At 40.3% G+C, this 13863-nt stretch overlaps 1 protein-coding gene across 1 annotated transcript in view; it reads left to right on the top strand.

Annotated features, from left to right (window-relative positions):
- LOC108317005 (contactin-associated protein-like 3) overlaps nucleotides 1–13863 on the top strand; it is a 224020-nt gene that overhangs the window by 153346 nt on the left and 56811 nt on the right. Inside the window, 3 exon segments of the mRNA XM_037745235.1 lie at nucleotides 2593–2699; nucleotides 6014–6133; nucleotides 12179–12382. Coding sequence (XP_037601163.1) covers nucleotides 2593–2699; nucleotides 6014–6133; nucleotides 12179–12382 — 431 coding nt within the window.

Below are 13863 nucleotides of genomic sequence, written 5' to 3'. Positions count from 1 at the left end.
CAAAACAAAACAAAACACTGTAATTGTATTAGTCTGTTCCCACACTGTTAATAAAGACATACCTGAGACTGGGTAATTTATAAAGGTAGAAGGCTTAATGGACTCACAGTTCCACATGGCTGGGAAGGCCTCCCAAGGACAGCAGGAGGTGAAGGAGAAGCAAGACACATCTTACATGGCAGCAGGCAAGAGAACATGTACAGGGGAACTCCCCTTTATAAAACCATCAGATCTCATGAGAGTTAGTCACTATCATGAGAACAGCATGGGAAAAACCTGCCCCCATGATCCAATTACCTTCCACCAGATCCCTCCCATGACATGTGGGAATGATGAGAACTACAATTCAAGATGAGATTTGGGTGGGGAACAGCTAAACCATACCAGTAATCCACAAAATAGAAACATGTGTTATTCAAATACCAAACCTAAAAATCCTACTTAGGAACAGATATGGGGTATAAAGTTATCTTTTTTAATCAAAATTTTAAGCTACACAAAAAATAGCAATGGGCACTTTGGATGACAGAGTCACAAATAATGGATGTTTATGTTTGGATAGATTTTAACTTCTTACATGAGACTCCTATACTCTTAAGGTTTGCCCTGTATACCACATGGCAGAGCTTCCAATGGGGTCCTCTGACACATTCCATCTGGGGCTCCCTGAACAGGGAGGCCTCCGTCACCTCCTCACCTGGCTGTGCTGACCAGGCTGCTCACCCCTCTCTGAAATCTCCTGTGTTGGTCTTCTGCCTGCTAGCTACTTCCTCTATTATTTGTACTACATGTAAATTTTTCATAATTGATGTTGTGTTTAATTGGAGAAAAATAGTGTATACTTTTTGATAGTCTCTGGATCACTTAAACAGTTCTTATTCTGAAATATTTTGAACTAAAATTATTCTTACCCTGTTGATATCAAACAGCAGTGGTTTTTAATGTTTTTTTTTTTTTTAAATTTGTGGAATCTTCAAGTCAGGTATGATCTTAAGATTCTCCATTATGTTAAAAAGGAAAGGGAGGCAGAGGAGGATGTGGGGGAAGAGGAACAGCTGCTTTTTAAAAAATGGTATGGGGGTGGCCCCCACCCCACCCATTCTTGCTTGTCACTCCAACTCTCCCTCTTTTGATCAGTTCACACAGGCTTTTCCATGCCTTGGCCTTTGAAATACTTGAAAAGTTGTGATTCTGATGGCCCTTAACTCTTCTCTAAATGCAGACTAAATGCTCATTAACACCATGTAATTAATGGAAGTCTTGGCCCTGAGCTGGTGGTGCACTGCTGGAGAGTTGGGATGGGGGTCTGTGGGCATGGGCAGGGTGGGGAATGCTATGGTTTCTTCTTCCCCAGCCCCTCAGGTTCCCCTCAAAGGATCTCTCCAGAGACCAAATACAGACCCCTGGGGCTTTCTGTCAACTTCATACCCAGCTGTCTGCTGGTCGTCCTCCCACCACAGCCAGGAGGCCTGTCACAACTTCCCAGCCCCTCTCCTGCTACTTCTCTGGGCCCCATGGCAAGGGGCACTTGGGCGCCCACCCCTTCTGCTGCTCCAGCATGGACTATGGCATCCCTCACGGCCCAGAAGGTCGGTGGCCTTTAGAACCTTCACTCTTTATCAGATCTTCAGCTATGTGCTCAGCAGTGGGAGACAGCCAGCAGAGGCTGAGTTCCAACCCCGCTCAAGGCAGAGGTGGGTCATGGTATTCAGGCCAGGCTTCCAGAAGGTCACACTACCTCTTTGGTGAAGACTCCACTCTGTGCCAGGTGCTGGTCAGTTTCCATAGTGTACCCTCCTCCCTGTTCCCCTAACAATCCTGAGAGGCAGGCAGGCTAACCCCCCAATATTATAGTGGGTGGCAGCAGACTCCAGAGAACTCTGAAAGTGTGATACCTCTAGCTCTGTTCTTTTTCAAGATTATTTTGGCTAGTTCAGAGTCCCTTGAGATTCCCTATGAATTTTAGGATGAATTTTTATTTTCTGCAAAAAAAGGCATTGGGATGTTAATAAGAGTTGTATTGAATCGTAGATTGCTTTGGGTAGTATTGACATATTACTAGTGTTAACAGTCCTTAAAAAGCAATAACCAATTGCTCATTCTAAATCTAAAAGGTGAAACAACATGACCTAAATTAAATGTTCTTCAAAATTTCTGAACCTCTGTCACTATGTGACTGAAGCTCTTCGTGTTTCTCCTCCCCTCTGTATTGTCCTCCCTGTTTCCCCTTCTTTCTTTTAAAAATGACCATAATATAGTAATGGAGCATGCCATATTTCATAATTTTATGTATGTGATTGGTTTTGCTGGCCACGTGAAGTTATCATTGTGTCACTTGGAACAACAACAACAAAAAAAAGGGATATGTCGACAATTCAGCTGTCACAGATACCTAATAATCAGCTACATGCTAATGGATATATTTATTTAAAGTTTGTCACTATAATTAGAGAACCTTGAAGGCAGACCCAATAATCATATCGTGTGGTTATCTTGCATATGCTGCTCTTTCAGATTAACCTCTTTTTGGTAAGACACTTATTTTTTGACGATTTCAAAAAGGAAACAGCAGTTGTATCTGTTTTCTTTTAGGTGCTTGCCCAGCTACTGTGAGCATGGGGGCGAGTGTTCCCAGTCGTGGGACACCTTCTCCTGTGACTGTCTGGGCACAGGCTATACAGGCGAGACCTGCCATTCCTGTAAGTCTCACGCCTCCCTCTCATTTCTGTCAGCATCTCCTTGTCATTTCATTTTGATTAGTTGTTTATATATATCTGCATATTTGCAATCATGCAAACACATCAGAAGAGATATTTCATCACTCAATTAATTTCTAGTTTATTTTTAACCCACATTATTTAATACAAGGGTGTTGAGATAGTGCATAGAAATATGTAGTACGAATAGGATTGAAAAAGGCAGCTGGCAAGCAATGGGGAAATAAGTCTAGGAAAATCAAATATAGTAAAAGGTAGAGACCAAATTAAATTAAAAATCCATGATGTACCTTGTTCCATTACTTGAGTTAGACCATACTTTTAATTCTAAGAATTTTTTCAGTCAAAGAAAGGTGGAAAAACAATCCCTTGCCACCTGTCAAATCCCATGATTTAAGGTATTTAAAGATTTTTTTTAACAATCATGGGGATGATGCAATCATTCTCTAATTTCTAGAAATTAGAGGACCTTTAAGGTCTCCTCTGACTGTGATTTTCTTTGGTGGTGGTGATGATGATTGTAAAGTGAATAATGGTAAAAGTATTAATGTATTGAGTACTTGTGCTGGCCCTCTGCTATTGCTTTGCATATATTAACTTGTTTAACCCTATAGCAGCTCAGGGAAGAATGTGCTCTTACTGTCTTCCTTGCAGAATTGAGGACAGAAAGAGGTTAAGTAACTTGGTCCCCAGCTAGCTTGTGGCTCCATGAGTTGAGCTAAGGAGGTTGGCTCCACAGTCTTGGCTCCAGAATGCCTGAATGGTGGTCCACGTTCCAGCAGTATCCATACCCACTGGGAACCTTTCACAAGTACAGACTCTCAGGCCTCACCAAAACCTACTGAATCAGAGCTGCTGGAGATGGGGCCCCGAGTCTGTGGTAACCAACCTTCCACGTGATTCTGGTGGACATTTAAGTGTAAACAACATCTAAGGGATGGCATATTCTAACACTTCTCAACTGCCTCTGCCATATTAAAAATCATCTGTCTTTACTGAAGAATCATCCTCTGTGAATTTCAAAGGCCATGCCATTTTATTGACCTCTAATCTGTTACAATTAGAACATCAAAGAATCCTGAAAAGCCTATCTTTTTAATGTTTTTAGCTTTTACAGTTTTCTTCCTGTATTTCTCTACCGATGTTTCTGAGCAACTTTTCAGGAATATTTTGCCCATCTCCGGGTCTTCAAGGAAACAGAGCAAGATGCAAAGTCCTCAGTTCCACTTGCTCATCCTGGGGTCCTCTTGAAACTTTCAAGAACTCTTCCATGAGACATATTTAATTTGATTTTCACAAAAACCATAGGAGAAAGGCAGGGTGTAGAGTGTTAAAAATCTCACTTCGAACATGCAAAGGAAGTGCAGTGAGAATTCTGCAACCCCAGCTGAGGTTCTGCAAAAGACCTGGGCAAAAGGGGAGACAGTCCAGGACCGACTCTCACAGAGTGAAGTGTGAAGTATGATTTTTGCACTAGAAAGATCCCTGTTTATAAAGCCATGACATATTTTCTAGGAGTTAAGTGCCCTCTCAGACCAGAGACTAAATGTCTTGATAAGGTCACAGAGTTGGTGCAGGGACCAGATCTTTTACTTCTGTATGTATTCCATTCTCCAGGCATGGTATCCTACCCAAAAGCAGATGCCTGATCCTGTGTATTACCTGACAACTTTATGTCCACCACGACACTCAGTATCATCTCTTACATGTTGCATTTAATGAATGAGGTTATATTAGTGCATGGTTATTCACTGCAATCAAAATGTAACTCCAAAAAATTCGGAGGGAAAATATCAGGAGACTGAAAAAGTATTTCAGGTGTCAGTCTGATCTAATAATTGAGTTGACTGTTGTCCAAGCTAAAGGTAGACATTTGCCAAGCCCATAGTCATTGAATGTGAGACTAGACTGCCACACCTAGTTGAATAGGTTATTTTGTATTTCTAATTGTATAACATGTATCAATTATGTACAATTAATTAATTGTATATAATTATTAATTGCATATAACTAATTGTAGGTAATTATATACAATTAAAATATAAAATCAATGTATATAATTAATACATGATATACATTAATATATGTATACATTATCATTTAAAAAGCCAAACAATTCACATAAAGCACAAGTTCTAGTCACCTCCTCAATATTTGTCCCCATTCCAAACCTGTACCCTATATCTAAGCATTGTTATTAATTTGAGTGAATCCTACCAGACATTTACAAATATATGTATCTATTTAAATCAATATGCCACAAGTGGCAAAAGAAAAATAAAGATTAATAATGTCAATGTCCATCTCCTGCAGATATTAATTCCATACTTTGTACTTGGTAAAACATTTACTTGCACAAATGAAAATATTCAATTATTTCGGAGTAAATTTACATTATATAGGGAATATCTTTCAAAAAGTTTCTCTCTTGCTTTGAATTTCAATTATCTTGAATTGTCACTTGCAAAATACTTAGGGAAGTTTTTCTTTTTTTTTAAATCAACTTTAATTATTTTTTAGTGAAGAAAAGTTGATGGCGTATAAATTCTATTTCTCTCTTTAAAATGCTCATTCATAGGTTGTTTTAAAGCAAGCGAAGGGTGTAATTGCTGCATAGCTTAAGAAAAACTTTACAGAATATTTATCGGAAAATACCAGATTATTTAGGCAGTTTAAAACTAATGGGCTCAGGCATTCAGTTATTACAGGTGAAATGAGGGTTTATTCTTTAATTATAGGGTTTAATTCTGAAGTATAGTTGCTACCAGTTTGAAAAGAACCATGCTTCAACAGCACACAGGATTCAGATTCACAAGGCTTCCCTCTCATATCTCTTCAAGTGTTTTACACTGTGCTTCAGAGTTTGCATGCTTTCTTACCTAAAAATAAAAAAAAAAATTATGTACAGAAAGTACAGTCTCTAGCCATTGCCAAAAGATTGTCTATTGACAATTCCAACTGTAACCACATCTTCATGTTTGAACATCAACACAATCTTTCCTTCTTCCTCAAAACAGAAATACACTGTATACTGAATATTTATTCAGCATCTAACAACATCCAACATTTAGTTGTATTTTGACTAGGTAATTTTCTTTTCCTTTGTTAATAAAAATAAATTTAATTTTTTAAATGTCATTTTTCTTGCATCTCATCAAATATACTGTCGTACACTATAAAAATGATATTGGGTCATATGTATCATATGTCTGTAATTCAGAAATACAAACCTTTGGACACTGACTCTACATCTGGAGAGATTTTTTCTGGTTCTTATGGCTGGTGTTCTCCTACAGCCCTCTATGAGCGGTCCTGTGAAGCCCACAAGCACCGAGGAAACCCGTCTGGGCTTTACTATATTGATGCAGATGGAAGTGGCCCCCTGGGACCATTTCTTGTGTACTGCAATATGACAGGTATGTTGATAATCGTTAGATGCATATATCAGAATAGGCCAAGGAGAAATTTACCTAGATGGCAGCATTATTAAACATGCAGTTTGACAGTGTGTATTTGCTAAGTAGAGGCATTAAATGTGTATTTGTTAATTTTGTTGTCAACAAAATTTTCTTGTATTTCTTGATTGACTGTGTTGGATTATAGGCAAGATGTAATGCTCTGCCGGGGCATCTCTCTAGTTCCTACATTCCTCATAAGACATCTGTTCACATGCATCATGATAAAATGGAAACCCCTGATTCTGCGATTTACATATTTTCTATATTTAGAAAAAACAGAGGTCTTTAAAAGTGCTAAGAGATAACATATATGTGTGTTAATGTTTTATGTGCATCTTAAATAATTTAGTGATTTGTATGGCATATAATTTTTTCATAACCAAAGAAATTTGATTATTTCTCTGGCTTTAGGTATTATTAGAAATGAACATAACTTGATAATAGAAGATTGCAGTAGAATTCCTTTAATTTTCTTTAAATAATTCCTATTATTTAAATAGTTAGATTTTTACAGAAATTTGTTGTCACCTAGCTCTTCCAACTCTCCAGAAAGTGGAAATCTGGAATAAACAATTCTCATTTATTGTGCTGACAAAAGGTTTCAAAAGTCTCATCAATTTGGACAATAAACAAATGAGTCAGCAAGCACCAAGAAGAAAAAAAAAAAAAAACAGACAACTGAAATTACATAGGCATTTAAAATGCCTTAGCAAAGATTTCCAAAAAAAATATTAAAACTTTACAGGGGAAATTCAGAAGATTCAGATCCACCTGCACAGCCATGTGCTGAAGATAAAGACGCAGACGTTCTGCCATGAGATACCAATTATCTCCAAAATCCCTCGACTCAAACAATCAAACCAAAGTGAGAAATCCCATAAAAATGGTCTTGTTGGATATCAAAAGACTCAACCAAAGTCACAACCAGGAAGGACCTTGGTTGTCATCATTCTAAGATGAGGAAATCAAGGCTCAGAAAAGTTGGTTAGGGAAGTATCTACTGACAAAATCTAGCTAATGATAGAGGAATCACTAAACTTTGGTCTTTTTCTCTCCTAGAAAAGGTCACCTCTTTAGATGCTGCATTGCTCTATTGCCAGTAATATATTCTCTAGTTGTACAAATCAAGCAATAATGATTATAAAATGTGCAGTTGCTTCGGAGCTTGGAAGTAGGCACTTTGTCTAAAGAACAAGTAAAAAGCCAGACAAACTGAAAACATCAGCAAATTTTTTTTAGATCCAGCAAAGAAGTGAGGTCACAGAAGAAACCACTGCCCCCAAAAAGTGGAGAGACAGGCAGGCTTATATATAGAATGACAACTTTCTTCCACAAGAAAAAACCTTCGGGGAAACCGCGGTCAAGGTAGGAAAACCTAAACTTAACTGACAAATTGCCGGATGCTCAATGTGGACACATCTGAGAATTCAAAACTCCAGGAAGACCTAGTCAGAGAAGGGTCACCACAGTTCTGTGAGTTTTACACCTAGAAGCTTGACCAGGTTCTCACAGTGAGTATTGGAGGAAAATCTCCTCATGCTTCCAGAAGGAGGAGGTGAAAAGGAACCATCTTGCAGTATACCAGAGCTTTCTGTTCTTCTTAACAAGGTCTTTCCTCAAGGGAAGATATTTCACCTAAGCTACCGGTGTTTTGTCTTGTTTTTCCAGAGCCTAACCTACTGGAGGAAGGAAAATACCCACCTCTAGCCATCCTGTCCCATGTCAGGGTGGTGATGGGAGGGCTGAGAAGATCTTGCAAAGGTCACAGCCCAGAGGCCCAGGCTTCCTAAAGATTCAGACCTAATCACAGGACTACAGCATCGTTCCCCTTCCCACGCATGTTACTTATAGTACTACAGGGCTCTTTACAGCAGTTACTTTTACCTGGTATATCACATCTAGCTATCAAGAAAAAATTTCAGCTGGACATGTAATCCCATTACTTTGAGAAGCTGAGGCGGGAAGAGCATGAGACCAGTTTGAAACTAGTCTGAGCAACATAGTGAGACACCCACCTCTACAAAACAAAACAGGCATGGTGGCACATATCTATAGTCCCAGCTACTTGAGAGGTTGAGGTGGGAGGATCACTTGAGCCTGGGAGTTGTAGACTGCAGGGAGCCATGGTCACACCACTGCACTCTAGCCTGGGCAACAGAGAAACACCTTGTCTCTAAAAAAAGAAAAAGAAAAAATTTCAAGGCAAAAACACACTTTGAAGAGACAGAACAAGCAATAAAAACAGACTCAGATATGGCAGGGATGTTGGAATTATTAGACCAGTACTTTAAACAACTATAATTAATATGGCAAAGGCTGTAATGGACAAAGTAGATAGCATGCAAGACCAGATGAACAATGTAAGCAGCAAGAAGGAAATTCTAAGAAGCAAAAAGGAATGCTGAAGATCAGAAACAGTGTAACAGAAATGAAGAATGTCTTTGATGGGCTTATCAGTAGACCAGGCACAGCTGTGGAAAGATCTCTCCCTGAGCTAGGAGAGGTCTCAATGGAAACTTCCAAAACTGAAAAGCAAAGAGAAAAAAAGACTGAAAAAAAAATCCCCAAAACCCAGAACGTAATTTCTGAGTACAGTGGCACAACTACAAAAGGTGTAACATATACGTAAAGGGAATTTTAGGAGAAGAAAGAGAGGAACAGAAGCGTATTTGAAGCAATAATGACTGAGAATTTCCACAAATTAATATCAGACACCGAATCACAAATCCAGGAAATTCAGAGAACACTAAAGCAGGAGAAATGCCCCCAAAACTACATCAGGCATACATTTTCAAACTATAGAATTCAAAGGTAAAAGCAAACTCCTAAATATAGTCAGAGGAAAAAAGCACCTTACCTACAGAGGAGATAAATATTACATTAACTTCTCTTTAGTCATCATGCCCGCAAGAAGAATGGAGTGAGACATTTAAGTGTGAAAGAGAGAGAGAAAAAAAAAAGCAACCAGCAACTTAGAATTCTTTATCTTATGAAATTCTCCTTGAAGAGTGAAGAAATAACGACTTTCTCAGACAAACGAAGGGGTCAGCTCTCCAAAAAGAGGTAACCTTAATATGTATGCTCCTGACAAGAGAACACAGTGGATCTTCTTTTTTCTTCTGGGGCACATAGGAATGGGTACGCCAGATGCTGGGGATTTCATATGATATATTGAGTAAATTTTATTATGTACGTGCAGACAATTCCCATTTACAATGGTTCTGCTTATAATTTTTCGACTTTACTGTCTGAAAACCATATGAATCCCTATTTTAAGTACCCATACAACCATTATTTTTTTACTGTCAGTGCAATAGTTAATACATGACAGGAGCTATTCAACACTTTATTATAAAACTGGCATTGTGTTAGATGGTTTTGCCCAACTGTAGAGTGATTTAAGTGTTCTGAGCACATTTAAGTGAACTGAACCAGCCTGATCTAGGTTCAGTAGGTCACATGTATTAAATACATTTTTAATTTATAATAAGTTTATTCAGATGCAACTTCATCATAAGTTGAGAAACATCTGTACTGCTGATTCCAATCAAAATCATGAAGTTAAATTAGCTTACATTTCAAAGTCAAATATTTATTTGAGCTGCAGGAGTGGAACAGGGATCAACATATTATAGGTACCCTCCTCCTGGGCCATGAGACACCCTCCAGTGAGTCAGAACACACATGTTGTCCCTGACTCAACCACACCTCTGATCCTCTTTCCACATTTAGCCACTGTTATAATTAATCTACTCAGGTCCAATTCACTTGAGCCCAGGAGGTTGAGGCTGCAGTAAACGATGAAGGTGCCACTACACTCTAGGCTGGGCAAAAGAGGGAGACCCTATCTCTAATAAAAAAGAAAAAGAGAAAGAAAGGGGTTATATTAGATGCTCTTTAATATCCTTCCCAGTTCCAATGTGCTTATAATCTATTGAAATAAATTGGGAGTATCAGAGAAACCACCATGTTCTGCATCTTTCTTTGGGTCTTTTACTACTGATATTATAAGGAGAAGGGAGTCAAGTGGAATTTTATAAACACAAATGCATATCCTATAATGTCCCTGGTTACTCTTTTCTTCAGAAAAACAGTTTTACACATGTATTCTCAACAGTTCCCTTCTGAGTACTGAGGACATTTCTATTATTACATCCTTAACCATGTGTGACTGCAAATCTATCATACTGACCACCAGCCTATGTGAACTACTCTGGAACATCATTTCTCTCCCACTGTGCTACAAATATGAACACATGGCCAAAAATGGCATGTGATTGATCATCTTCAGTGCCCAACTTAGTGCTCCAAAGGTTTTTCTGTATTTGATTCAGTTGATAGGAAAACTCTGAAGGTGAGAGTAGGTGATGTGCACAGAGTAACACAAGGTGGTGAAAATTCTAAAATGAGGCCAGGCGCAGTAGCTCACACTTGTAAATCCCAACACTTTTGGAGGCTGAGGCAGGTAGATCATCTGAGGCCAGGAGTTCGAGACCAGCCTGACCAACATGGTGAAACCCCATCTCTACTAAAAAAATACAAAAGTTAGCCAGGCGTAGTGTTGTGTGCCTGTAGTCACAGCTATTTGGGAGGCTGAGACAGGAGAACTGCTTGAACCCAGGAGGTGGAGGTTGCAGTGAGCTGAGATAGCACCACTGCACTCCAACCTGGGTGACAGAGAGAGACTCTGTCTCAAAAATAAGTAAACTAAAAATGCTAAAATGAAAAAAATACTTACACCAAATTAAAGGAAGAACCCATGGAACTGAAATTGCTGTAAGCACACTTAGAGCCTCCTTTGGTGATCAGAGTGAGCCTAGTGATAATTTAATTTAAAATTGCATTCATTATTTAAATTTGCAGATTGTTTCTCTACTTGTAGCTCATTTGTGGATATCACACCTTGGCTCTCCATTGGTTCTTTTACTAAAGAGATATTCCAATAGCACAGCTGGTTTCCTTGTCATTCTTTCCTCTGATCTCTGTTGCTTTGTTGTTGTTGTTATTAGGTGTGTGTACGTAACAGTAAGGCTGTGAAATGTGTCTTATGCACGTTTAGCACCGAAGCCATGAAAAATCCTGAGATGTGAAGGGCTGGGAGGGTGATTTCTCAATGTAGAATGTATTACATTGTTTTGCTTCAGAGTTCTTAAAAAAATCCCCATATGAATGTTTCTTAGTCTCTCCAGTTTGGAAAAGTTTTATGTAAAATGTCCATTATTCTAAATATGTCTTTTTAGAGGTTAAAGGACCAGACAAGCACCAGCATAGTAGAGTTAAATCGACTTCAAGTCTGGTGGGAGGTCTATTGTTGGGAACAGTAAATAACTCAAGGTGTGCTTCTTCCCTTATGAGATTGTGGAATCGTTTTGTTTTTATTTCATCAAAACAATATAATTAATCAAGTGACAGAGATACATCAGAAGTTATGTCAGCAGGCAGTCAGACGTCCAGGGTCACCCTCTGGAAAGTACTGTTAGAAGCTCTAGGCCTGTGATTCCTTCGGGCTTGGTCACTGATGGAGAAGCTGACACAATTAAGCCACTTTATTTTAATTGAGCTGCTTCCTGTTATACCCGGGTATGTGGGTCACGTCGTCCCAATATGTATCCTTTAAAAATGTATTTGATAATGAGAGAAGTAGAGGCACACACAGACGAGCAAAATGCAGATGAAGATACAGGTGCGGGCAGTAACAGTTTAGCCCCATGCTTGTGCTGATGTAAAAAATGGTTTTAACAACTAAAAAGTTATTGCTTACATGACATATTTTTATGCATGACGTCACAGAAGTCTGATGATCAGCTCTCCTGATATGCTTTGTCTTAGAGGCTTTCTGACTCAGTACATTGTCATACGAGTCCAACCCCTCAAATCGGGCCAAACATGCAGTCATGCAAATTTCAATTAAAAGTTAATTCGCACAGAAGACGCGTCTGCTTTGCCCCTTCCTGCTGGCCTCTGCCGCCCAGTGATGCCTCTCCTTTGCCCGTTTCCGCTCAGCAGACGCCGCGTGGACCGTGGTGCGGCACGGCGGCCCCGACGCGGTGACCGTGCCAGGCGCCCCCAGCGGACGCCCGCGCTCGGCGGCCTCCTTCGCGTACGCGGCGGGCGCGGGGCAGCTGCGGGCCGCGGTGGGCCTGGCGGAGCGCTGCGAGCAGCGGCTGGCTCTGCGCTGCGGGACGGCGCGGCGGCCGGACTTGCGAGGTAAGCGCTGCAGTTGGGGGCTGCAGGGGCGCGCGGGGCCGGGGGCGCGGCCCGAGATGCGTTTCCAGGGAGAAAAGGCTTAGTTCAAAGCCCTGACCGCTGTCTCTGTCTCTTCTCGTTCTTGGCTGGACTAAAGAGCAACCAGGAGCGCCCTCCTGACCTTGGAGAGACGACGCTCAGCGTTGTCCTTTTTTATCCAGGGAAATTCTACTAATAACTTATGAATTAGCTTTCCATTCATAGTGGGGATAATGGCTGTAGGGCAGGATGGGTCTCACAGAGTTTTTCATGGAGACCAGTGGGAACCAGTAACCTCCTTACTCTTGGACTCCAAGTCTTCCTCTGCATCCACCTGGAACTGTTGTTTCCTCCCTTTAGATTATTTCAATATGCCCTTCCTCAGCCCCGCCACTGTCACTTTGGTCTAGGATGAAATAATTACTAGAGTTATTACAAACGTTTTCAGTGGGTCTCTCATTTTTCTGAAATTATATCTTGAGAAATGTATACCTCAGTCTTCATAAATGGAAGTAATCTTTAGGAAACTCTGCATCAAAACCCTCTTCTAAGTCAAAAGCCAACTTCTCCCCACTTTCCAGAATCCCTGAGGTTCCCTGCGGAACGCTCCACTGCTCCCCAACATAGCTTCCATATGGTTTCTTGAAAGCACTTGTTATTACTTATTATAGGTAAATACTGAAATTTGCCTTTTTTTTTTTTTTTTTTAATTTAGCAATCACAAGTAGTATATAGTCGGGAGGATCACTAGCGCCCAGGAGGTCCAGGCTGCAGTGAACTCTGATTGCTCCACTGCCCTCCAGCTTGGGCAGCAGAGCAATACCTTGTCTTAAACAAACAAAAAAGTATATGTCAGTAGCATAATAAAGCCACTGAAATCAATTTCACTCTTAAATTTTCAATACAAAATTTTCTTTTGTTAAGTTGAAAAATGGTGTACCGGTTTGGTTGGGAGACCTCCACCCAGGCGGCGCTGAAGGTATTGAGAGGCAGACACCCAGACGGCACTAGAGAGTGGATCTATCCTGGGGACCAATTGCCTGAGAGCCTCTGGGCTGACAGCTCTCCAGGCTGAAAGCCCGAGATTCTCATCCACGCATTTACTTGCTCTTTGAGAGGTGATTCTTATTAATACACAGGCACTCTACATTTACACATAACTCAGGAATATACTAAGTAGGCAGCTGGTACCCACCTATTACTAATTAAAACCTAAAGGTATCCTCCACAGAGCCATGGGGGCGGGGTAAACGTAATGTTTCTCCGCAGTGGTGTATGACTGTCACCTGAAGGTGGTTTGTGCAGATCCACCAACCCATACCTGCATTGGCTTCCTAATCTGTCCTGGCCAATCAGCCCCTGGAATATGCCAGATCATTTCCACTGTCTGGATGGCCTTCCCATTCCCTCAACCCCTGTCTGCCTTTCAGATTCTTAAATCTTACCCACTGTGCTTGACCTGT

This window comes from Cebus imitator, unplaced genomic scaffold (genome assembly GCF_001604975.1).
Source record: "Cebus imitator isolate Cc_AM_T3 unplaced genomic scaffold, Cebus_imitator-1.0 Scaffold196, whole genome shotgun sequence".
NCBI classification, from domain to species: domain Eukaryota; kingdom Metazoa; phylum Chordata; class Mammalia; order Primates; family Cebidae; genus Cebus; species Cebus imitator.
The sequence above is the reverse complement of the archived record's forward strand: the minus strand, read 5'-3'. Positions and strand labels throughout refer to the sequence as shown.